Here is a 26,934-nt window from a genome sequence, read left to right as displayed (position 1 = left end):
AAGATCCCCCTTGTGTGGGCCTCATGTTTAACATTTGGTCCATCAGAGGAACTGCATTAACTAATTTTATTTAATCATTTTCTTTTCTAAAAAATAAAAAAAGTCTGATACATATCAGATCTACTGCTCATGTGGGATGTGTCACAATGAGTTGATATAATTCTTACCAAAAATAAGACATTGCTCTTTACCAGTGCAGCGGTGGGTGAACAGTATTGTTTTCACAAGGCATTTTGACCTTGTAGAGCAGTTTAGGAAGAATTATTTGTTCTTTCTTGCCACCTTTGACTCACCTTTAAACCCAGGCATAGAGGAGCTGTTTTCATTTAAAAGATTTCCCACTTGACTGCCGTCAAACCAAATTACTACCAAAATGACTTTATATATTTTAATTTCCTTAATAATGTCAAGAAGAACTTTAAATCAAATTGGCTCTAGTTATTAATATATAAAATATACTTTAGGAATATTCAAAATGTAATTATACTGGAAGTAATTAAGAAAGAGCAAATATTTCTTTCTGCCCCAAGTCCTATGTATCTCTATACTCTGAGAGCCATAAAAAGTTCTACTTCAGAGCTGTCTGGGGATCAGGATCAGGGAGGAGGAAGGTAAGAGTGAACAACACTGGTCTGGGGTTGGGTTAGGGTAGGAGTGTGAAGGGAGATGTAAAATGTAATTTAAATTCTCTCTCTCCACCTCAAATATTTTTATATTGCAATCTATCCCTTTAATAAAGGATTAAAGGGCTACTGTGCTCCCAAAGGAACAAAAATATATAGGATATTTTAAGTAATAGAGCCTATTTTAGTTGATAGGGCTAAACATCACAATGCAGTCTGTTCTAGCAGGTAATCCCAAAGCTTGAGTTAATAGATTGTATATGGAACGAAATAGGAGAAAGGATTTTAAAAGGGAATGAAATTATGGAAATTCAGTTAGAGAGGTTGGATTTAGTGTAACCATTCAGATTTATGCAATGTAATAAACAAGGAATATTAATAATACAGTATACCATGTATTGCTTTAAAATTGACCCAGCATTCTGATTTGGTTAGATTTGATTCAAATTTGTTTAACTCTTAGTCTTGTAAAGTAGCCAGAGTACACCCCCTAAATATCACCACTATCAAATACTTTTATGATGAAATCAAGGCTGAGATTCTTCTTCTTTGAGAAATACTTTTGATAACTGTCAGAGAATAGGCAAAATCTACAAAGCATGAAAAAAAGCCAGAGTAATACTGGAAGACAGAGGTCAGCAAACTGTGGCCCACAGGCCAAACTTCCAAACCATAAACAAAGTTTTTTTAGAACACAGCAATGCCCATCCACTTTTTGTCTGGCTGCTTTGGAGCTACAATGATGGCAGAGTTAAGTAGTTACAGCAGTACATACAACAATATGGCCTACAAAAGCCTAAAATATTTACAGAAAAAAATTTGCTTACCCCTCCGCCTTGAAGAGGCTAACTTCTACCTACTCTGTACCCAGCCATACCAGTATCCAAAAGAAACAAAATTTTAGTGAACTTGTCAAATATATTATGTCTAGAAAATAATTTACAAGGACATACTAGGCTATAATTGATTATTAAAATTAAATGTCTTATCCATCCTCTCTGAGAAAAAGATGAACCTATTATTGGGGCAAAATCTTTTTAGGTGGTAAGGGTACCCTATAGCTTCTTCCTCAGTTCTTTGGAAAAGCATACCTTCTTAGTGATTCTACCTGATTAAGTAGGTGGTCTTGAGAGAGTTCAGTCTTGGATCTGTCTCTGTTGTTTTGATAGTTTTTTTGATCTTTTCATATTAGATAAAAATCATGCCATCACATTGGTAGATTTTTCTGCTCCAATAGAGTGACTTTAGGATCTTGGAAGATGGGAAGGATATTCATATTCACCCTTAATTTATATAGTTTTTTTTTTTTTTTATTTTTAGGACAACATTTAGTAAATGAAAGTACAGGATAATGCATTGAGATCAAAGAACTATGCTAAGATTCAAATTGTAAATTGCCGAATTTTGTACAAATGTTTTCTTTTCCTTTCCTGCCTCCCCCTTTGGATATGTTGAGAAATTTCCTTAGTCTGGGCTTCCAAAATAAGGTCAAAATCTGATAAGTCAATATAGCTATGATTTGGGCACATTAACATAGCCACCAGTGTAAAGTTAGTAATTGCTTACAACCCCTGTTGTAAGTACATACCTTCCCACACCAGGAAACCAGGTGTCGGGGCCAACTGTCCTGTCATACAAACAGCCTAGTCATAATCTAGTGTCTTGCCCCATCTTCAGTTTCAGAAGCTCATCGTGTAACTTTTATTATTGGATGGAGTAAACATTTTTTATGGGAATATAGAAAAGTCTCAAGCATTCTCTAATCCTTGTTATTAAAATATTTTGAAATGAGTAATTAGAATCTTAATTATCCATAACAAACAAGGCTTGTATTTGTGGTAGTGGCTGTTTTCTTACTCTAAAACCTTTGCCAATTTTGTGTTTTGGTAGAAGATATCTTTTTAGTCTTGTTAGAGGACTGTAGATCCTATAATGTTGCCTTCATGTTAGAAGGATTTTGGGTACCTGTTAAAGAGCCCTGGCAACACGGAAGTAATCTTACACTCTTTCATTGGCAGTGATTGGGCAGTCTTCGTTTATCTTTTTTTTTCATCTCTGTCATCTCTCATTCATCTCTTATTACCTCCTCTATAATCTTTATTGTAACTATTTTACCTTCAAAATTTTTATTGTACATTTTAAGTGACTAACTTACTGTGAGGTATTTTACTTGCATTCACAAGTAGGGCTTTTGAGCACATAGTTAAGAATGTCTCCAGTTTTCTATATTTTACCTTGATATGGCCTTTGGAATGTTTCTTTACTCAAGTATCTTCTACCTACAGTGTCCCCTCTTTTTTCTCCTCAACATTTTTCTGTCTAAAACTATCACATTCTTTGTAAATCTCTTAAAGAACTCCTAGTTAGAATCTCACTCTAATCTTGGTTATAACTAATCTCATATTGCATTGTATTAATTTTCATGTTTATATACATGCATGTGTTACAAATGTGTGTATATTTTCACATATATGTTACAAATAAATATGGGTGTATATACATTTTAAGTTAGAATCACTGAAGTAGGAATTCTGTATAACCTTGTTACCTTGTAGTATGATAGAGAATTTTGAGTCAAGATTTTCATAACAACAGCCAGAAAATATAAATGAGGTGTTTGATGTCAAGATCAAATGATGATTTCAAAAAATAGGGGGGGAAAAAAAGCCTTAACCCTTCAAACAATGCAACTGTAATTATAGTTTAAAATTCTTTTGACTGTAGGGCTTGTTAATCAGTATCCGTTGTTGCTGGTTTTAACAGCATGAAAATCTCACCTTTAAGATTATTTGGAGAAAAAAACTTCTAATTATTATGGTAAGAACCTTAGGAACAACCGCATCCAGTTCTTCTTTTAAAAGAAGAAAACATTTGAAAATTTCATAAATAATTGCTTTTGAATACTTATAACTTCAGTCTCAAAGGGAAATTGTAAGATGTTAAGATTGTATAGAAGAGAAATTACTATCTGTAGTTATTTATTTTTTATTAGTGAATAGAATCACTGTGTAAATATACCACAGTTTGTCCCTTTCCCAAATATTGACAGACATTTGAGTTGTTTTCCATTTGGGACCTGTTGTAAATAAAAACTACCATAAATATTTTGTTCCCTTTTTCTTTTCTGTGTGTGTGTGTGTGTGTGTGTGTGTACATAAGCACTCATTTCTCTTAGATGTATAGCTAAGAGTGGAGTTGCTCGTTCATAGATTGAATGTATGCTTAACTTTATTAGAAACTACGAACTAGTTTGCCAGTTTTATACTCGAATAGAGTATAAGACTTTGTATTGTTAAGCTTTCTAATTTTACCCATCCTGATAGGCTTTAAAGTGACATCTCATTATTCTAATCTGTATCTTCCTGATAACTAAGGGTGATGTTGAAACCTTTTCATAAGCTTATAACCTATCCATTATATTCTTCTATAAAGTTTCAGTACACGTTTTTTGCCCATTTTTAATTCAGTACAAGTCTTTTGTCTGTTTCATTTAAGAGAGTTCTTTATGTATTTTGTCCTACTTTCTAGTAGTTGCTTGCCTTTTCACTTTACGGTCTTTTGATAAGCAACAAAGTATTTAATTCTGATGGAAGTCCAGTTGTTTTCTTTTATCATTAGTGCCTTTTGGTCCTAAGAAATTACTGCCTGTCCCCAGACATCATGAAGAAATTCTAGAAACTTAGCTGTTTTATCCTTTACATTTAAGTCTTGAATTTATTTTTGGTATGGTGTGAGAATAGGAATCAAGGTTCCTTTTTCTCCCCCTCCAGCTGGATATCCATTGGTTCATCACCATTTATTGAAAAAAAAAAAAATCTTCCTTTCCACATTGAACTACATAGATAACCTTGAAAAACATCAACTGACTGTAAATTTGGGGTCTCTTCCTGGACTCTATTTTGTTCCAGTTAACTATTTTCCTATCTTAACGTCAGTGTTACATTCTTAATAATCATAGCTAACTAGTAAGTCTTGAAATCTGCTTGTGTAATCCTCTGACTTTATTCTTTTATATGATTTTTAAACTGTTGTGAATCCTTTGATTTATCATAAATTTCAGAATTTCCTTGAGATTTCTAGAAGACAAAAATGTGCTTGGATTTTGAATGACATTGTATTAAATTTATAGATAATTTGGAGAGAATTTACATCTCACATGTTGATTTCTTCTCTCTATTCATTTCCTTTAGTCTTGCAGAATTTCTCAGCAAATTTTTGTTTTCAGTGTAAAGGTCTTGCATATCTTTTGTTTAATTTGTTCCTAGTATTTGATGTATTTTGATGACATAAGGAATAGCATTATTTTAATTTTTTTTCCATTAGTACTGTCGTCTAGAAATAAGTTGATTTTTGTAAGTTGACTTTGTATTTGTCCCCTAGCTAAATGCACTTATTTCTAGTAGTTTGAGTCTTGAATTTTCCATATAAAATCATGTTCTTAGCAAGGACAGTTTATTTTTTTCCTTGTGAGTATTTGACACTTTTTTCCCCTCATCTTACTGTACTAGTTCTACCTCCAGTACAATTTGAATAGAAATAAGTGAACGTTCTTCCAAACCTCAGGGAAAAGGCATTTGATAGTTTCTCACTGAAGATGTAAACTCTGGGTTTTTAATGCACTTTATCAGATTGTGGAAGTTCTTGCCTATTCCTAGTTTGCTGGGAGTTTTTAATCATGAATGGCTGTTGAACTTTATCAGATGCATTTCTGACATCTGTGGAAATGATTGTGTGATATTTGTTTCCTTCTGTTAATGTGAATTACAGTAATTGATTTTTTTTTTTTTTTTGCTTTTTTTAATCAAGTCCAAACCAGCAATTTTGGAAAACTTTGTCTTTTGAACAGAGAGACAGAAAAGCAGAATTTTAATCTTATATCAGTATACTTTTATTTTTATTTTTTCCTTTTATTTGTTTAGTTCGTTAGCTCTACACCCAACGTGGGGCTCAAGTTCACAACCCAAGATCAAGAGTGGCACGCTTTACTGACTCAATCAATCTTATATTCCTGGGGGTGAACTCTATTTAATCATGATGTGTTTTCCATTTGTGTATATTTCTAGATTCAACCTGTCAGTATTTTCTTTAGGATTTCTGACTCTATGTTCATAAGGGATATTGACAGGTAGTTTTCTTTTCTTGTAATGTTCATACAAGGTTTTACTATCAGGGTTGCAAAACTAGTTAGGAAGTGTAGCCTTTTATGTACATAGGCTCTGTGTTGGTTGATGTCCCCTTTTCCATTAAGTATTGGTAAATTGAGTTTTTTTTTTCTTGATAAATTTGATAAACTTTGCTTACAGGTATATCAATTTTATAAGCTTTCGAAGAGCCATTTTTTGGCTTTGTTGATTTGCTTTCATGTTATTTTATATGTCATTGATTTTAGTTTTTTATTTCTTTTATCTTACTCTCTTTGTATTTAATTTGCTGTTTTCTCTCTTTTTGTGGCAGAAACTAGGATTATCTAAACATTTCTTCTTTTTCTAATATGTATTTTAAAACTATAACTTTTTCTCTTAAGTATGGAAATTTTCCTCTCAGTATATAGCTTTTGTGACCTCCCACAAATTTTATATTGTGTTTTCATTATCATTCAGTTTTAGTCTTTTGAAGTGTAAGAACCTGAAAATACATCCTTTCAGAACAAAAAAAAAAGAAAGATAATTTAATTTTGGTTGAAAACCGTTGTGTTTTAGTCCAAATCTTTTTATAATACAATTTTACTTCTCCCAATGTATATAATTTTACATTTATTGCCAGTCATTTTCAGGCACTAAATATATGTGTGTATCATTCTTACAAAGCATGTTTAAAGTGTGCTGCACATAAAAGATGTCATTATTTAGTGGTTCTCCTTTTATAATCATATTAATTTAGGTTATAGGGAAACATAATTGGCAAGATAAAAAGTGATATTTTTGTTGATGTATTCTCAGTTAACTCTTCTTTTAAATGAGTACTTAATTCCATAGTTTTTATGGCTTCTTGAAAGTGGTCATGATTTTCTAGCAATGAAAAAAATTTTGCTTAAAGATTTTATTTATTTGTCCGAGAGAGAGAGTGAGCGAGTGAGTGCACAAGGGCGGGGGGTGGGGGTGGGGGCGAGAAGCAGGTTCCCTAGTGAGCAAGGAGCCTGATGTGGGACTTGATCCCAGGGTCCTTAGCTGAAGGCAGACACTTAACTGACTGAGCCACCCAGGCATCCTGAAAAGGCTTTCTTTAAGATTTTATTTGTTTATTTGACGGAGAAATAGATCCAGAGAGCACAAGCAGGGGGAATGGCAGAGGGAGAGGGAGAAGCAGGCTCCCCACTGAGCAAGGAGCCCAGTGCTGGGCTCAGTCCCTGGACTCTGGGGTCGTGACCTAGGTCAAAGGTAGATGCCTAACCAACTGAGTCACCCAGGCGCCCCTAGCAATGAAAATTCTTGTTAGTATGGCCAGTGTGTGATGTTTCTTAGACTTTCCATTACATCCTTTGTTCAGCTGAGCTTTGCTTACTAGATTTTAGACAAATAGATTTTTGATAGTTATTTTATTAACTATAATTTATTTGTTATAGTTAAAACTACTATAGTTAGTAATATAGAACCATTGTTAAAACGTGGTTATATTACAGTATTAACAGTTAACACAAAAAATTTAAACCATTTTTGGGTCACCTCTCTTATGTAGTGATTTGCTTTGTCACTGCATTTAGTATTTCTATTTAGACCCTAAATATTTATGATCTACATTTTTGCTCAAGATAAAAGTCTATTAGAAAGACTTTTTTTATTATATTCATGGAACTGCTAAATTCACATGTATGTTAGGGCACTTTAAAGTGAAATGATTTCAAATGTATTGACATGTCTGAAATAAGTATAAAATTTGGATTTGTAATTTTTCTATTAAAAACTAATATGCATGTTTTCTGCCTCATCTTATTCCTTTTAAAATACAGAATTATTAAAGTCCGACCTTAGAAGTTGAACCAGTTATTTACAGTATTATTTGTAATGGATCTTGATGAGGTTTATTTTCTTAAATGAAATAGTTAGATAAAATACTTGTGAAGGGCTTTCTTTCTGTTGATCACACAGACTATTGTCATTTGTTTTACATTAGTCCTTATTTCTGCTAGCAAAGGTGTTAGAAAAGTTAAATATTCACGAAGATACTTAGTTAACATGGACATCTTTCAGAACATCTTATTTAAATTGAATTTAAATCTGTACAGTAATTCCTTATTCCTATACAAATAGGATCTTCCTCCCTGTTTTTGGTGTTAGAAACTTAAAATTCTTACTTCCAGCGTCTAGCTAGCTACATACAGTTTAACAGTAGCCCCCTTCTCACCCCAACCCCAGTTCTCTGCAGGCCATCACATTTCACATGGTCTTTGTTTATATCACTTGTATCATTAAGAGTCATATTTTTCAAGATGTTATATTAATGACTTCTTAATGTTGAATATTACTTGTATATGTTAAGGCACATGCTATAGATTCTATGTATTGTCTCCTCATCCAAAAAAAAAAAAAACCTTATATTCCATCTTGAAAGAAAAACAGTTTCTCTGCATTTTTATTTTCCCTTTTTCCTCTCTAATAAACTTCTAAAGAATCATCTTCTTTTGATGTCTTTATAAAACTCTACACTCAGTGTGACTCCCATCCAACTTTACTAAAATTGCTTACCTTCAAAGATCATGCATGTCCTCGAACAGTTGTCATTTTTTAAAATGATTATCTTAATGTCTCACACTGTTATTTCATGGCTCCTCTTTCTTTTTTTTTTTTTTTAATTTATCGCATTTTTCTTTGGCAGTGTGTTACAATAATATTTTGGCTTTGTGCTTTTCTTACCACTGCTTTCTTGAGCTCCTTGAATGTTCCATTACTTCTTTATAAATTTCTCAAGGAACTGCCTTATCATTTCTCTGTGGAGTTGTCTTCAGTGATATTACAAAGAACCTTCAAGTGTCATTTCTGTAAAATTGACTGTCTTCAAAAAAATGTGGCTTATTTACTTTCTCCGCTCCATTTGCAACCTCCTACCTTACATTTAATCCTGAACATCTTCTCTGCCTATGCAGTTTGACATACCTACCCTTTTTTTTTTCTTTCAAGGTTTTATTTAAATTCCAGTTTCTGAACATACAGTGTAAGATTGGTTTCGGATGTCGAATTTAGTGATCCATCACTTACATACAACACCCGGTGCAACACCCAGTGCTCATCATGACAGTGCACTCCTTAATCCCCATCACCTATTTCACCCATCCCCTGCCTACTCCCCTTCATCAGCTTTCAGTTAGTTCTCTGTAGTTAAGAGTCTGTTTCTTGGTTTGTCTTTCTCTTCCCCCCCCCCCGGTTCATCTGTTTTGTTTCTTAAATTCCACATATGAGTGAAATCATACAGTATTTGTCTTTGACTGACTTATTTTGCTTAGCATTATACTCTCTCGCTCCATCCACATTGTTGCCGTTGGCAAGATTTCATTATTTTTGATGGCTGAGTAATATTCCATTTGCGTATATATATCCCATCTTTATCCATTCATCAGTTGATGGACATTTGGGTTCTTTCCATGATTTGGCTAATTATTGATAATTCTACAAACATCAGGGTGCATGTATCCCTTTGAATCAGTGTTTTTGTATCCTTTTGGCAATACATAGTAGTGCAGTGCTGGCTCATAAGGTAGCTCTATTTTTAACTTTTTGAGGAACCTCCATACTGTTTTCGAGTGCCTGCACCCACTTGCATTCCCACCAACAGTGTAAGAAGGTTCCCTTTTCTCTGCATCCTTGCCAACACCTGTTGTTTCTTGAGTTGTTAATTTTAGCCATTCTAACTGGTGTGAAGTGATAATCTCATTGTAGCTTTGGTTTGCATGTCCCTGATGATGAGTGATGATGAGTACCTTTTCATATGTCTGTTAGCCAGCTATATGTCCTCTTTGGAAAAATGTCTGTTCAGGTCTTCTGCCAATTTTTTAACTGGATCGTTTTTTGTGTGTTCAGTTTTATAAGTTCTTTACATATTTTGGATACTAACCCTTTATCAGATATGTCAGTGTCATTTGCAAATGTCTTCTCCCATTCCAAAGGTTACCTTTTAGTTTTACTGATTGTTTCCTTCCACATATACCCTTTCTTATACCATTTTTGGTCTTTATTGTCTTTATATTTATTTAATGATTCTTATTATTCATGTTCTAATACTTTCTTTTAGCTCATCCTCCCCATTTTTCTGTCTTGTTTCCCAGATATCTTCTCTTCACTGCTATAGTTATCTCCCCTGTCCATCCTTCCTGATCTGTTCATTTCTAATCACCTTAACCACATTTGCTATAAGTCTTCCCAAAGCACCAGTAAAGTTATCTTGCTTGAACCCCCATATCCAGTTTTTTGTTTGTTTTAATCACATACTAAGTAAAACATCTCCTTTAGCCTGATGTTGAAGGCTAAGTATTCTGACTAGCCTCAAAGCTGTTTTTATTACTTATACTCTCCTTATTTCCGACATGTAGTAGTCAATTTTGACTGCTCCCTATTTCTTAAATAAATTCATGTTTTCCTCTTTTATGTTTCTCCTTCCACTTGGAAAATTTACTCAAAACCATGTTCTAATAAATATTTTTACTTAGAAATATCTTACCCTCTCTAATGCACTGAGTAAATACCACTAGCTGTCCCTTTTTACCACAGTTGGGGATTTAAGAAATTACCCATTTATTAGCCAGACTATTCCCTTCCTCCAACAAACTTCCTCTGAAGTACTTTGAAGCTTCCTTATGGGTATGTGCCATAGTTATATGTATAGATCTTATCTTTTCTAAATGTACATTCCCTGAGAGCAGGGGACTATATTTTATTAGGTCATTTTATTTTTTTGATCCCCATGGAGTCTAGCATCAGGATTGCTGCAGAGAATTATACAGGATATGCCCTGGACAGAGGGTGTACCCCTGAAGGGTGGGATCAGATGGGGACCAGAATCCTAGAGGGGATGCCTTTTTCTGTTTTGCACATGTGCAGAAGCCCTGTCTACCCTTTTATATAATTGTCACATGTGTAATCAATTGATTCAAAACCTTGTATGCAAGTCTTACTTGTTGCCTTTGTCCTTACTTACTGTGGTCTGCAAGTGGCTTTTTATTATGTGCTCTTACCTATTTAGTCTGTGCCATTTCCCCTTTGCTACCAATTTCTCAAAGGTTTCTCCTGTTACACATCCAGTTTAAACTGTCCCCATACATCAGATTCTTGCTGCTTTCCATAAAAAATTGAAGTGATATAGTGTTTGCAGTATAATTGTTGTCATATGATTACATTTATTTCTAAGTCATTCTTCAGACAGCTTCTCTTTTGAATCCAGGTAATTAAAACCATAAACTCTCTGAATTTCCCTTATTTTTTAATTCCTGTGTCACCTTCATGTTTTAAGCCTTTGAATTTGTCATTGCTATTTAATGCTTGATTTTATCATTTCCTTATATCTGAGATCCAAGTTATATTTGTTTTTATATTTTAGGTCGTTCTTCCCTCTTTCCAATAGATGATGGTCTGCTTGATGATGGTCATAACGATCAAGTTGGTGTTTTAAATTCACCCACATGTTACTCAGCTCATCAAAATGGAGAACGAATAGAACGCTTCTCTCGAAAAGTTTTTGTTGGTGGTCTTCCTCCAGATATTGATGAAGGTAGTGTGATAATTTGAGTTTAAAACAAACAAAACCCTAAAATACAATGTGAATGGGGGTATGGAATTTTTTACCTCGAGATTTTCGAGGTCAGAATGGATATCCATCTCTGTTAAAATATTTTGTCACTCGTTGAAATATGAAATAAGAGGTAATTGAACAGTTTAAAGATTTTTTCTTTATATGTTAAAATGCATATTGTTACTATATTTTTTTGTAAATAAGATTATCATACAAAAAGTTATTCTAAAAAAATCTTAAAATCTTTTGTATTACCATAAAACAACACACACAAAATAAAATGCCTGCGGTGCATGATAGTCAAAAGTTTAATTTCGTTAAGGATAAATAGGCTGTTAGAAACAGGTAAGAAAGAGGTAATAAAACCCAAAAGAGTAATGGAAACAGAACATAAACAGGAAATTCAGGTAATTCAAAGGCTAAACAGATGTAAAAACAATCATATGTAATAATAACAAAAGAAAATAATTCAAGGTAAAGATTAAAAATACTGAAACTGTCTAATGTTTGTGCAGTTCTGGGAAATCTGCCACTCTTATTCACAACTAAGAGGATATTGCTACACTTTGAGAAATTTTTCAATTATGATTCAAATATACATAAAACTGTTTTAAGTGTTAATTAGTATAATAAGGTTTTCATGTAATGAAATGACCTAGAGCATATCATTGGGTTTCACCTGTATTTGTTTCAGTGAAGCTACCTGGTGTGTGTCAGACCTTAGTATATTTTGAGTGTGATAATTCTACATGTCTTGTTCTAGCAGACCTTTTCTTTCCCTATGAGATTTTACTTACCAAGCAGTAATCATCTCTTTATTTAACTTGATATGATGTTGGCATGTTTTTCAAGCCAGTAATATTTATGGTTTGTTACACTGTTAATCCATTAGTATCTACATAATGTTATATAAAATTTTAAAACACTGAATTGATTGCTCTGGCCAATGTGCTACTTAAAAATAAATTTATTTTGACTGAAATAGCTATTTATTTCATGTTCTTTTAGTAAGGATATTAGACGTGTTTTGAGTTTTCATATGCTAGTTTATCTTAGGGTACTTGGTACTTTTAAATTTTAATCCTTAACATAAAATTTTTTTTTCAAAATGAACCATTAAAACTAATTCCTAATGTGTATTATTGTACTTTTTTAAGACGAAATAACTGCTAGCTTCAGAAGATTTGGGCCTTTGGTAGTAGATTGGCCTCATAAAGCCGAAAGCAAGTCCTATTTTCCACCAAAAGGTAAGAGGTTTTTATTGTTAATATTTTCTAGGGAATCAGTTTTCTGGGAGCAAATAAGACAATATCAATTACTTTGTGCTTTCTTTTCTTTTAGAATTGCATATCGTCACACCTTTATATAAAAACTAATAGAATAATTTGTAAAGGCTGGTAACATGTCAAGTGAGGAAGAATGGGCCTGAGGACTATCATAGTTTCACTTTAAGCCAGTCAGGAACCATTAGACACTTGCCGTGCTTTCTCTATAATGATTTGACAATGATTTGTTTTGAGTCTTTTTTTCTCTGTTTGAAGCATCCTTCTAAGTAACTGGGATACAGACATTTAAAGAAGTGTCCCTCTATGCAGTGAAATTAAGATCTATTTGAAGTGAGAGAAAAATATAAACACATGAATAGTATAAATATTGCAAGATTTACTTAAGCGTTCCAAACAGTAGCAGATAACAACAAAGCAATATTTACTCTGTGGATGAATTTAGCTAGAGGAGAAAGTGACTGGTCCAAACCCCCATTATATAAAGAGATCTGATCTGAAGAAGATACCTAGTTGTGCTAGTAACTTATTGCTAGGATACTACTGTGTCTTGTCACCATAGCACAAGAATCACAAATCACACTATCATTTATGTGAGCAAAGCAAGGCCACCATTAGTGAGCAGAGGAAATAAGTACCCCTTGGCCACAATGAGCAGGGGAGGTGAGTGGAGAGAATTAAACATGAATCCAGTCAGCTTGTTAATGGAAGATTCTCTGAAGTGAATAAAAAGAAAGGCGGGAGATTGAAAAGCTAAGACTTTTCTTTGAACATCATTGAAATAAAATTTTAGAAAAACAAAAACCCTATTATTCTCATGGCTGAGTGAATTTTCAAACCTGGAAAAAAGACTCCAATAGATCTATTAAATGGTCTGATTTGGGCTCTGGGAAAGAAAACGTATTAGAATAGTTATTGGCATACAAAAACTAATTAAAAGATTTCTGGTAATGAATTATATGGGATATCTCACTTTTTTGTCACTGAGAATTCTAGAACCTCCGTTACCAGTTCATGTAGATTTTTAGAGAAATGGAAAAATGCAGTGGTTTTTGTTTTATACCTTTATATCTTATACTTATGGAACCAAGAACATCTTTTGAGCAGGGATTCTGAATCCCAGGTCTCTATGAGAATCTGGTTAAAGCTATGGACCTTTCTCCGTGTACTCTAAATTTTCACTCAGATTTGGAGTTTACTGGACTTGGAGGTCCTGATACTTAGTTTAGAGAGAAAATTAGTTCCATATAGATGTAGACATTCATTTGTTCATCTGAGTTTTAATCTGTTGTTGAGTTTTAATTTGCTGCTGAATTTTAAGTTGAGTTTTAATCTGTTGTCCATTGTTTCACTCTCTTGGCCTTTTATAAATTTTTTTGAGTGTTCAATAAAAATGCCAATTAGTTTCTAATATTCCTGCCTAAGTTACCAGTACCCTGGCCCACTTCAGGAATGTGATTAGTCTGTCCATACCTCTGGCTCTCTCCAGTTTTTCTCCCCTGGTACAGCCAGAATAATCTCTCTGAAAACTCATCTGATAGTGCTGTCTCTTGACCATCTACTTAAAACCCTTCAGTGGTTTCTTTCAGTTAGAATAAAGGCAAAAATGTGTTTGCCCTGCCCAGCCTCCCTGTCTCTCTGATTTCTTCTCCCACTGTTGCTTCTTGTTTCCTTCTGGTTCCAAAAACTGGCCTTGTTCTCTCCTGCCTTAGGACTCTTACATATGATATTCTCTCTCTCCCTGAAGGCCCTCCTCATGTGTCTTCATCTACATACCTCCATTTGTCTCAGTTTAAACATTGGTTGCTCACAGGATACTTTCAGGACCCACCTAAGGGTTCACACACTCTTGTGGGCTCTGCTAGCATTGCTCTGCTCTTTCATAGCACTTGTCACAGCTACGATGTTACATTTTTACAACTCTATAAATCTGTGATGATTTTGCTAATATCCAGTTCTTCCCATAGTCTGTAAGACTCTGCCTTCACTCATCTTTGTATTCTTGGTAATGCATAGAATAATAATTGACTAACACATGATATAAACAGTTATAAATACTACAGGATAGAGAAGTTCCTTTGACCTGAAGTAGGTGGGAAAGGCTTTACTGAGAAGTTCTGGTGAAATCTGAAGGTATTGTGTAATCTAGATATACATAAAGGAGTTGAGCAGACTTCCAGGCAGGAATTGAAATACAGTTTTAGAAAGGAATGAGAATTGGTTTGTGTGGAGACAGGTATACATTTTTTGCCTAAGCCTCTTGTTCTTAGGATGATGGACTCTAAGCCTAGAAAGATGTGTTGGCACAAATTTAATCAAACAGAATGATTGCTTTCTTTGTTGCTCTTGTTGCCATTGTTGTTGTCATTGTGGTTTTTGTGGTGATGGTTAGTTTATTTTCTCAAACTGAAAATAAAACAAAAAGACCTCAAGAAAGTTGCACAGGCAAATCATAGTTTTTGATATAGTTATAGTTAATTGTCCTTGCCAAAGACCAGTGTTTCCAAACTGTGTTCTTTCAACCAGTTTTGTCATTGTTGTAATACGTTTTCCGTGGTTTGGAAACACTGGTACAGAAAGCATCCAGTTAGTGAAGCTGCCTTGTAACTAAGGCAGCGACATGAGCCCTTGGATATGGAGCCACCATGTACATATGTTTCCTTTACAGTGAATGAGGTTCACCCTATATGAGTATTAGCTTGCTGTATAATATGTTTTTGATAAGAGTATTTTAATATTTAATGGTTTGCCTTAGCTAGATCATAATTTACCTGCCATGTTGCTTAGTTTTGTGATACAAACATTTCTTCCCTAATAATCACAGAAATCATTAAGCAATATTAAGAATATTGAATGTAGGGGTGCCTAGGTGGCTCAGTTGGTTAAGCGGTCTGCCTTTGGCTCGGGTCATGATCTTAGGGTTCTCGGATTCAGCCCCGCGTCAGGCTCCCTGCTCCTTGGGTCCAAGCAGGGAGCCTGCTTCTCCCTCTGCCCCTCCTCCTGCTCGTGCTTTCTCTCTCTTTCTCTCAAATAAGTAAAATCTTAAAGAAAAAAAAAAGAATATTGAATGTAAAGTATTGCTTTAAAAGTAAGCAAAATTAAAATATTAATATCAAAAATTAATATCACAAATCTTAACATTAAAAATACTGATTTAAAATCCTCTCAATTATTACAAAACAATTATAACTCTCATATCCTTAACTTGTATCAAATTCAAGCCTTCATTTAAAACCAGTCTTCATTTTTTATTTTTTCAAGCATATTTAAATAATTTCTAGCAGTTGGATACGTCTATGATGTGATTTTTAATCTTGCATAATCATACCTTTGGAAGTTTCTATTGCATAGGTTGGTTTGATGGCGTATATATGCAATCAGGTATTACAATTTTAAAATGAAGCACTTTTGTGTCACATCAGACCTTTGTGGCAATTACAGCCATTGTTGGCAATGAAGCTGTGTGTTTTGATTTCTACATAAAACATGACTTCACATTTACCATTATCTAATGGCGTAGATAGATGTGCATGGCCTGTTTGATGACTTCTTCATATTAGAACCAGATTACAGTTCTCTAGGCTTGTTTGCATAGAAATCTCATCAAGGAAAGGGGGTATTTTTGGTCAGTTATCAGCTTCTAGGAAAATCACCTAATGGTGGACTTGCAGTGTAAATTTTGATATGTTCTTTTTATAATGAAGTCAATTCTGCTTAAAGATTGAGGATCTGTTATCACAAAGAAAGGAAGAAGGGCATATTTCCCAAGGTACAGGCATCAGAGCAAGAGTTTGGGTCCAAAGTCCAAACACAGTCTCCAGGCTATTTGAAAGGAGTGTTCCACTGCTCATCCCAGTTTGAGAGTTTGATTTTAAGGTTCTGATCCATGCTGGAGGACCCATTTCACTCCAGCCTCCTTAAGTAGTTTTCTTAGTACAATTTTGAAGTTGTTGTCATGCTGACTGTGGTTATTTCCCCCTCCTTACGGAAATTCTTGGGCCTTTCCAAGTGTGGTCTAGCCCAAAGTGTGCACGAGAAAGTGTCTTACCCTGAAGACATTTCTAGGAATCTTCTGCTCCTAATATGCTCAAGGGGTTAATCCTGACAAGTTCTTGGAGAAAACAGTATCTTAGGAGACCTTGGGGGCTCTCCTGGGTTTGAAATTACTCCACCAAGTGCTTGCTTATGTGACTGACTTGGGGCAAGTCATTTAACTGCTGGATACCTCAGGTTTTTCTTCGGTAAAATGGGAATAATGTCTTATAGACTTTTCGTGGGAATCAAATGAAATAATTTATGTAAAGGTCTTAGCACAGTATTGGATAGTAAGCACTCTATATAATATAGCTAATTAATGAGTATCTGTTTTTGTGTGTATTCCATAGGATACTGTGTTCTCTTATAGAAAATCTTAATGGTTCTGGTTCTATCTGATAGTTTTAATTTTTTTTCTTTTCCAAAAGCATGTATTTTCTAAATAGTACTGAAATTTGGGGTGAAATCTCTTACTTTGCCATATCGCCTCATTTTTAATGGTTATTACAGGCTATGCATTCCTTCTCTTTCAAGAAGAGAGCTCAGTTCAGGCACTAATTGATGCTTGTATTGAAGAAGATGGAAAACTCTATCTGTGTGTTTCCAGCCCCACCATCAAGGACAAACCAGTAAGTAACTACTATGTGAACTTTAGGCTACAAATACGAGTTTTCCAAAAACTGGTTTGAAGCAATTATTAATGATAAAAAAAAAGTTAAAATACCATGCTAAGAGTTCAGTTTTTAAAAATCTGGATAACTTATAGTATCTAGGGCGCCTGGGTAGCGCAGTCATTAAGCGTCTGCCTTCGGCTCAGGGCGTGATCCCGGCGTTCTGGGATCGAGTCCCACATCGGGCTCCTCGGCTAGGAGCATGCTTCTTCCTCTCCCACTCCCCCTGCTTGTGTTCCCTCCCTCGCTGGCTGTCTCTCTGTCACATAAATAAATAAAAAATCTTTAAAAAAAAAAAAACTTATAGTATCTAGATAAAAATAATAATTCGTTTTCAAATTCAACTGTACAAAATTTTGAAAAATAACAGAACCACTGTTAACTGGCACAAAGCAGCATAAGCTGTCAAGGAAATAAGACCCATTACAATGATGTGATTTTCTTTACAGGTTCAGATCCGTCCTTGGAACTTAAGTGATAGTGATTTTGTGATGGATGGTTCCCAGCCTTTGGATCCTCGAAAAACAATTTTTGTTGGAGGTGTCCCTAGGCCATTAAGGGCTGGTAAGTAGAATGTTAACAAATGTTGCTTCTTTAAAAAAAATTAAATATGAATTAATTCAGTAAACTTTTGGAAGCTATTATGTACCTGGTACTATTGGGTGGGCAAGGAACAGATTCCTTATGCTCCAAGAGTAGTTCACTACAGAATTCTGAGAAGCATTCTTAAAACCATCAAGTAAGTGGAGAAGTGGACACTCATCTATCAAAATTAATAGTTAACTCCAAGCAGATGCTATAAGAAGAATCCAAATACTTCTTAAGTATAATTCTCTAAAATATAAGAATTTGGGGTCTATTTTATGTGGGTTGATTCTGATATTTGAAGTATGGGATTTTTTTTTTACTAGTGCTGTGATAAGTAATAAACTTCTGTTCATCAATAACCAGGAACCAGAGATTTACCAGAAATGTCATCTAGGAACATAATTACAGACCTAAATGCCCACTGTACGAGCATGTTTTATGATTCCATGTGTCCAATGAAGTGTGTTAGTGCCTTCCACCACTGAGAACATCCTGTTCCAGTCAGTGTAGGAGATATATGTTAAAAGAACCATTCACACATGTAAATACTTAACAGATCATAACCGCTACAAAGAAAGACTGTAGAGAATAGAAGAGCATCAAGGGAATGTGGTGTAGTCTGATATTTAGAGATACTTGTATTTGAGCTGACACATAGCAGAAGGAATAGAGTTGAGGTGGCAGGAGGGTTGTGAGGAGTGTGTTTCAGACAAAGGGAAGAGCATATTCAAAGTTTTAGTGGAGAGAAGCATAGGGCATTGGAGGAACTGAAAGAAATCCAGAGTGGCTGACTGGGGTATAAGAAGTGAGGGGAGAGACACAAAAAGGCATTGAAAAAGGGAATAGGAGTCAGGTCATATAAGTCTGATAAGCTAATTTGGTACTTATCCTCAGAGCAAGGGGGAATCAGTGAAGAGTTTTAATAAGTGTAGCTAATGACGTGTTTTGGGGGCAGTTGGGTTGAGAGTAGATATGGGTAGACCATTTTAGGACCCCATTCTTGAGAAGGACAGGAGAAAGATAGCATGAGCTTGGATTGGAGGTAGCAGTGGTGAGGGAGCAAAGTGAACACATGTCACAGACAATTTATGAGGTAAACTCAAAGGCTGAATCTCAGCTTTCAGTCTTAAGCCACTACATAGATAGTGGTGCCTTCTACTGAGATAAAAAACACTGGAGAAGGAAGATTGTGGTCTTGGTTTGGAAAGCAAGTTTGTGGTACCATTTCGAGGTCCTCAGTAGAAATTTTAGTTAAGCCATTTATATCTGATATCTAGGAATTACTCTTGCTACTGTTTTGAAAATAAATTTTGAGGGGCCTTGCTCCTATTTTGACAGTAAATCAGAAGCAAAGAGTTAAGGCTATTGCCACAATCCAGATGAAATATAATGAGAGTTTGGAACAGGATGTTAGTTGATGGAGGTGAGGAGATTGGATTTTAGATAGGTCTGGAAAATCAGGTTCATAGGATTTGCGTGTATTGTGGGGAAAACGAAAATAGAGTCAGCTGAGTCAGCAAAAACTCAATGGCACGGATTCAGTGGGATGGTGGAAGATCAGGAGTGCCTTTTCACACTAAGTGTTGAAGGTCTGTCAATGTCAATATGAGTTGTCCAGGACAACTCCAGTTGACCATCTCCTGACGGTTGCATAGTAGATGAGTTTGGAGTCCAGAGAAGAGGCCCGGGCTGGAGATAGGAATTTAGGAGCTGAAAACAGATGGATAGTATTTAAAGCCATGACATGGGATGAAGTCACCATAGCCACAAGTAAGAAATCCACGGACTGAAACTTAGAGTATTCTGATGTTGAAAAGTCAAGGAATTGGAGAAGAACCAGCAAGGAACACTAAGAAGGAATTGTGAGGTCAGATGGAAATTAGTAGAAAAATGTGTCCTGAAAGCCAGATAGAGAAAGTAGAGATTAGCTATATTCAGTGCTGCTTCCAGATAGATTGACCATTGTACTTGACAGTGGCATGAGCAATTAAAGTGGAGTCGTGGGGCAAAAGTCTGGTTATAAAGGTTGAACAAGGAATGGGAAGAAAGGGATGAAGTAGTAGAAGAAAAAAATTTTAACAATTTGGCCATAAAGGGAGAACATAGAAATTAAGCAGTCACGGAGAGGGAGAAAAATAGAATTAAGAGTTTTGTGGGTTTTTTTAAGATTGGGAATGATCAGTGTAGAGGGAAAAACTGATGATACAGGAAGGAGAGAGGAGAATTGCCAAGTAATTCTGTAGTGAGAGCAGATTGGGTCCAGTATGCAGGTGAAAGGATTGGATTTAGAAAACAGCATAAAACCATTTATCTTATTGACTTTTCCTTTTTTAAAAAACAAACTTAAAAACGATTTACTGTGTTCTCTCACATTTGATGTGAATTTCTTTTCCTTTTCAAGTGGAACTTGCTATGATCATGGACCGGCTGTATGGTGGAGTTTGTTATGCAGGAATTGATACAGATCCTGAGTTAAAATACCCAAAAGGTGCTGGTCGAGTTGCTTTCTCCAATCAGCAGAGCTATATTGCTGCCATCAGTGCTCGGTTTGTTCAGCTTCAGCATGGGGATATTGATAAACGCGTAAGTTGCATATTGGGAAAGCATTTAACATCCTATATAATACGGTGCTGATCCGAAGCTTACTACCCTAGCGAGTTAATAATATAATTCAAACACTTTATTTTTTTATACATCTTTAACTCTTAAAGAGTATTATATCAAAATATCACTGAAATGTAAAATTATTGAACATACTTTTATTTTCTTTTTGTTAAGATTTTATTTATTTATTTGTTGGGGGGGGCAGGCAGAGGGAGAGGCACGTTCCCCACTGAGCTGGGGGCCCAGTGTGGGGCTCAGTCCCGGAACCCTGGGATCATGCCCTGCGCCGAAGGCAGACGCCTAACCCACTGAACCACCCAGGCATCCCCATACTTTGAACTTTAGATACAATATACGAAATATAAATGTCATTGTAAAATCATGTCAAATTGTGGGGTTTGTTTTTTGTTTTGTTAAATCTACCAGTAAGGTCTCAATACCTTTCTAACCACAGAGGCAGAGCTTGTTTTAAGAGCTTGTACCCCGGGTGCACCTGGGTGGCTCAGTCGGTTAAGCGTCTGCCATCAGCTCAGGTCACTGTCCCAGGGTCCTGGGATTGAGCCCCTCATCAGACTCCCTGCTCAGTGGGAGTCTGCTTCTCTTTCTCAAATAAATGAAATCTTAAAAAACAAACAAACAAACAAACAAACAAAATCTTGTACCCTGGAGCCAGCATGCCCAGGATGCCATTTCCACCACCTGCTCTGTAATCCTCAAGAAATTAACCCTCAGTATGCCTCTTTTTCCCCATTTATCAAGTGGAAATCAATAATAGTATCTCTTTCAAAGTTATTTTAAGGATTAAATGAATTTTCATATGTAGAAGCATTTAGAGTTTGGCACTGAGTGTTAAAGTGTTGTTATCTTTTATCATTAAATTTAAAATAAAAATACACTGTGTATATTTCCCTAAGTATACAAAATAATAAATATACAAAAAAAATTAAACACACAAAATAATTATCCTAAAGTTTAAAACATTTACTCTTTAGTAGCATTGTTTAGGTAATCACAATAAGAACTCTTTAGGAAGTCCTATGATTGTCAACTAAAAGCCACCCCATTGAATAATTCCTAGTACTGATTACCATCTAAAATAGGGAAAAGGAGTGACTCAAACTCAGTTGTCCATTTGCAAATCTATTTCATACTAAAATATGCTCATAATTCCTATATACAGCTAAGCAGTATTCTAAAATACTCACGTTTGCATTTTAGTACGGATGAGATATGCTAAGAATAAGAGGTAATTTAACTTTTTTTAATATCCAAATTAGTAGATATAACTTAAGTCTGTATTTTCCCAGTGTAACAGTTTCTCGAAGTTTCTTCTCTGAGGCTGTCTGTATATTAAAAGACGATTTTGGAGGCAGGGGAGATGGTTAAGGAATATGGATTGACTAGACCATGGACTCTAAAAGTAGTCATCAGTTGAATTACTGACCCATCCCGTTTAGAAAAAAAAAAAAAGTACAGCATAGCTTCAGTTCATACATGCAGAGTGATTTTTTTGCATTGTTACTTAAAATGTTGAAAAACACACTGTACACACACGCAAAATCTGAGTGGAAGGTCTCTGCTTTAATTCCAAGTGCAGGGAAATTTATTGAACTGGAATTCCTCTAATCCAATGGTTTTCACCCTCAGCTACAGAATAAAGTCACCTGGGAATTTAGAAAAATCTTAACATCTGGTTCCCCCACCCCCCAACCCCCAGAGATTTTGTTGTAATTGGTTGGGGGTCGCAGGAATTTGTAAAGCTCCTAGGTGAGTCTAAGGTGCGGCCTTGCTTTAGACCATGTGTCTAGTCTAACCCTGACTTTTGCAAAGAAGTGATCCAGTCAACTGAGGAGGTTACCTGCATTGTACATAATTATAGTTATTTAACATGCAGGAGCACAGGGAAAAAATTGTTGCAGTGTCCTACCTCATCCCTGTTTCCAAAATGATAGTGAAGGACCAATTATTTGGGGCAGAGTATTGATTCCTAAAGAGCAACTCAGATGCAGAGCAAGTGAATTGAGAAACACATGCATGCCTTCTTAAAAGGCAATTGAAATGCCTGAGAGAAAAGTTTATTTTTTAAGATATGTGCTGCTTAAGGTATATTTTGAATTTTATCTGAAATAATTTGAGAGATGTCTGGCTGGTTCATTTGGTAGAGCATGCGACTCTTGATCTTGGGCTTACAAATTTGAACCCCACGTTAGGTATAGAGATTACTTAAAAACAAAATCTTTAAAAAAAAAAAATGTTGAGTTCTTCAGTGTTTTGTAAGTCACGAGTATTGCTCACACACACACACAAAACCCATTAATCTTATACCTTCCATGTCTCTAGTATGAATGTAGTTATTAACCATAACAACAGATTAATTTTAAATTTATAACTGATAACGCAAAGATTTGGGGAGGATTAAAATTGTTCATTCACCTTACCCTTTTGGCTCATGAACACTTTAAGGTTTAATTCCTATCTCCCCAAAAGCTGGGAAGCATCGTCACCATGAATGTGTAATTCATTGTAATTTTGGTATGTTATTCCATGAGTAATATTATTCACTGTGCCTCCTGATACTTACTGAAGGGAATTGTGTTACAGTTCAAGTTGGATAATTAAATATGAATTATTTTGTTAGTTATGAATCCAGGTGACAAAGTACTACAGATAGGTTCTCCGAAGTAAAATAGGGAAGGGCATCATAATAGAAAATAAGAATATGTACAGAATTGATGAAACTCCAACTCCTTTTCACACATGCAAGAGTTAATTTTTAGTTATTAATCAGAAATAATCAGAATACTCAAAAATCATAAGTTTGAAATCCAGTTTTCTATCTTTAAAGTCTGCAACTTTGAAGGTAATTAGCTTCATAAAATAATATCTAGAAGTTTGAAATATAAATAATTGAAATCATTGCATTTTGAAATCTTATTCAACAGTTTTACATTAACTCCCGAGCACCAAGAATTTTATGAGGTATTATGGAAACTAAGTAAACCACGCAGAAACTCTGTCTTTAATCACAGTAAAGACAAGAGATACAATCATGAGAAAGAAACTCAGAAAGCATATGTAAATGTACCACATTTTTTCAGATACGGTCGTGCTAGATTTTCTGCTAGATCCTGGGTGCTATGTATGGAGTAGCTCTCTCTGCTCATTTTGTTTATCATCTAGTAAAATGAAATCCAGTAATTCTCATGCCACTTTGAGATATTCTTTGGTAATTTCTGTAATTATAGTTATTATATAATATTATAACAATGCTATATATAGCTATATATAGTTATATAATATTATAATGAAGGTAATGAAGCAGAAATAGCAGCCTGGCAATCAAGATAGGATCCATAAAGGAAAATGTTGAAAAATAAAGATTGAGCATAAAAATTTTAGACTGCGTGTCAGAGATCTTTTTAAAAACCAAAGGTCGATGGAAAAAGATTAAAAATCCTTAACTGGCAAAGAGGATTCATTTAAAAAAAACAAAACAAAACAAAAACCCTCCAGCAGGAAAATATGCAAAAGATACAGACTGTTCAGAAAAGCAAAATGTTCAGTGTACATAAGATGTTTATCCAACCCTAATCAATGAAACGCAAATATAAACAACTTGATTCCATTACCTTTCTATCAAATGTTTTATAGTCCTTTTCATCAGCTTTTACGTTTTTCCCTGTTTGTTGTTGCTGTTGTGACAAATAATCCTTCAGAAAATACCCTTATATGCTCATTTTCTGCTACATGGAAATATTAATTCATTCAGAATAGAAATTATTGGCTTGTTATTTTTTACCTTGGCCAAACACTGCTTCACCTCTAACCAAACCCTTTAAACACTCTTCTGAGGAAGAGCTGAGGTCCTAGGCTGCCTGGCACCGTTCAGTCAGACAAAGGCAGTAGCCCTCCGTTCGTAGTTATTATTAGTAGGCGCACTGACCTACAGAGTCTCCGCTGTGTGCCAGGCACTGCCTTGAAGGCTTTTACCTGCGTAATCCGATCCTCACAGCTCTGTGAAACAGGTTCTAGGCTGCTTCTCACTTTACAGACGTGGAAACTGAGGCTTAAAAGGCTTAGCTCTCACAGCTGACCAGGGGTCTGAGGTCTTCTCCTGGTTCAGGCCTTCTTAGTGGGCCTTTGACTTTATATCTCATAAATTCACAGAAGTCTAGACATGCAGTTAGCCACAGTTCTGGTGTGTGTGTACCAAGTAGTTACAAGCAGGGTATGTACAGAAGTGTTGCCATAATCAGCAGTGGTTTGGGGTTGGGTTGTCTCTCAGGTGCTACTGGTACGAAGGGGAAAACGTGTTTGTCTTCCATGCCCTTCTCTTTTCACTCACAATCACCCCACCCTCAAAATATTAACACACAGGTGTTTTAAAGACGTTACTTCACGGAAGGTGAGGGTAGAATGTTTTACGAATCAGTTAAATGTGTAGTTTTTTAAAGTATTTTCTGCCTTTGAAAAATATAGTAAATACCACTCAGTTTATAGTCCTCTGAAGAAAACATATCAAAATAAAATTACCAAACTAAAACTAAGTGATCATTTAATCACGTGATCACTTATGAACATGAAACATCTTAGAAAAAGATGATTAGTGCCAGAACAGAGTGACTTCGTTGTTGGTTTTTGTTTTTTGTTTTTTAACCTACTACTTGGTAAAGCTATTTCCCTGGGGAACTGCCTACTTTCTCAACGTTTAATGCTGGTCCTTTTCTCGAGAACACCCTGAACATTTTAAATTTGCTAAAATGATTTTTGAAGCAGACTAAACGGGAGACTTTTTTCACTTTCTTTCCAGGTGGAGGTAAAGCCATATGTGCTAGATGACCAGATGTGTGATGAATGCCAGGGCGCACGCTGTGGTGGAAAATTTGCTCCCTTTTTCTGTGCCAATGTCACTTGCCTGCAGTATTACTGTGAGTTTTGTTGGGCAAATATCCACTCCCGTGCAGGACGTGAGTTCCATAAGCCATTGGTAAAGGAAGGTGCTGATCGCCCACGTCAGATCCACTTCCGCTGGAACTAAGAATAGCACACCGGCCTCTGTGTAACAAGGAAAGAAAGGGTGCATGTGGCTTACTGTGTCTGAAGACGCGACATGCGGAAGAAATAAGTGCATTCTTCTGCTTTCACCCCGGCTACCAATACATGCATCTTTATCAGCAGCCAAAACACTACAAGCCTCTTGTTTTTCACCAAAACCCTACATCTCAGGCTTACTAATTTTTGTGATATTTTCATGTTAAAATAAAATGTTTTTTTGTATTTTCTCCAAGTTATTTTTATATGTAAAGTTAAAATTAGATATGAGAATGTTTTGCGTAGGGGCAAACAGTCTGCTGCTATATAGTGGGTGAAGCGTGCACTTATTTCTAAACGTGGGTTTTTAACTTCAAGATCTGCCCCAGTAATTTACCAAAGGTAGCAAAATAATAGTGAAGATGGAATATGTCTGCTACAAATGCTTATTTTTATTGTTGCTATTTTCAGTGTATACATAAACTAAAAATTAGGGTTGATTTTTTTGCTCTCCATTTTGACTTGCAAGAAATAATACCTCAAGATAATCTGATTTATTAGCTATTTTTAAACATTTTTAATCACAAGCTGTATTAGCTTTGCTGCTATATAGGTGTTATGTGTAAATGCCACCTATTAATACGGGATTGAAAACGTTAGAGACACACTGCATTGCAGATAAAATGCAGGCAGCACAATATGGCCTAAACTGCCATAGTTTTAGAATGTGAAAAAAAAATGCATGTTTACTTACCTGTATACACCTTATGCATGCACTAGAATTATTAACTAACAAGAGGTGAGGTATTGCAAATGTTCAAAAAAGCTCTCTTGAATCTAGGTAGCATGAACAAATTATAAAATTTGTTTAAAAAAAGCAAACTTGCATGCATTATTGTGACTTCAAGTTAAAAAATTTGTCCTACATGTGTACAATATGCAAATTAGTTTTAGATTAGAGAGTGCAGCCATTTTGTGATCTGGTCGGTAGTGGAATTCGATTTTATGCAGACTGGATGTAATATTTGTAATCCCTGTGCAATTTTGTGATGTGCGGTTCTAATTCATGTGCAGTGATATAGTATAGATAAAAGATTGAATAAAAGAAAAATACTAGAATTTTAAAGAAGGTTGATTTTAGCCCCTTTGATAGTTCACGGTTAAGACATCCTTTATAAACCAAAGATGGCCAGCACACTGCTAACCAGTCACCAAATGTAAGACCCACAGGAAGCCCATATCTAAACAAATGAACTTTATAGAAGAATGCAAAACTTTAGTAAACCTAAGTAAAGTCAAAATGGAGATGGGGAAATATACAGATGGCTAGTTGCATAAAATTCAATTTTACCTTAAAGACAATGGTGAAATCTGGCTTAAACT

General features: G+C 35.2%; 1 protein-coding gene across 8 annotated transcripts in view; it reads left to right on the top strand.

Annotated features, from left to right (window-relative positions):
* The window catches only part of CPEB2 (cytoplasmic polyadenylation element binding protein 2), a 70,107-nt gene that overhangs the window by 40,784 nt on the left and 2,389 nt on the right, over positions 1-26,934 (top strand). For all 8 annotated transcript variants that reach the window (XM_087864270.1, XM_045771314.2, XM_045771312.2 and 5 more), the window contains 6 exons: positions 11,148-11,318; positions 12,497-12,586; positions 17,168-17,286; positions 17,778-17,892; positions 20,318-20,499; positions 25,331-26,934. The exon at positions 25,331-26,934 is cut by the window's right edge and continues 2,389 nt beyond it. In XM_087864270.1, coding sequence (XP_087720396.1) covers positions 11,148-11,318; positions 12,497-12,586; positions 17,168-17,286; positions 17,778-17,892; positions 20,318-20,499; positions 25,331-25,558 — 905 coding nt within the window. In that variant the 3' untranslated portion in view covers positions 25,559-26,934. The remainder of the gene's footprint in view (positions 1-11,147; positions 11,319-12,496; positions 12,587-17,167; positions 17,287-17,777; positions 17,893-20,317; positions 20,500-25,330) is intronic.

This window comes from Ursus americanus, chromosome 8 (assembly GCF_024610735.1).
Source record: "Ursus americanus isolate L20-20 chromosome 8, mUrsAme1.1.p, whole genome shotgun sequence".
NCBI lineage: Eukaryota > Metazoa > Chordata > Mammalia > Carnivora > Ursidae > Ursus > Ursus americanus.
The sequence above is the reverse complement of the archived record's forward strand: the minus strand, read 5'-3'. Positions and strand labels throughout refer to the sequence as shown.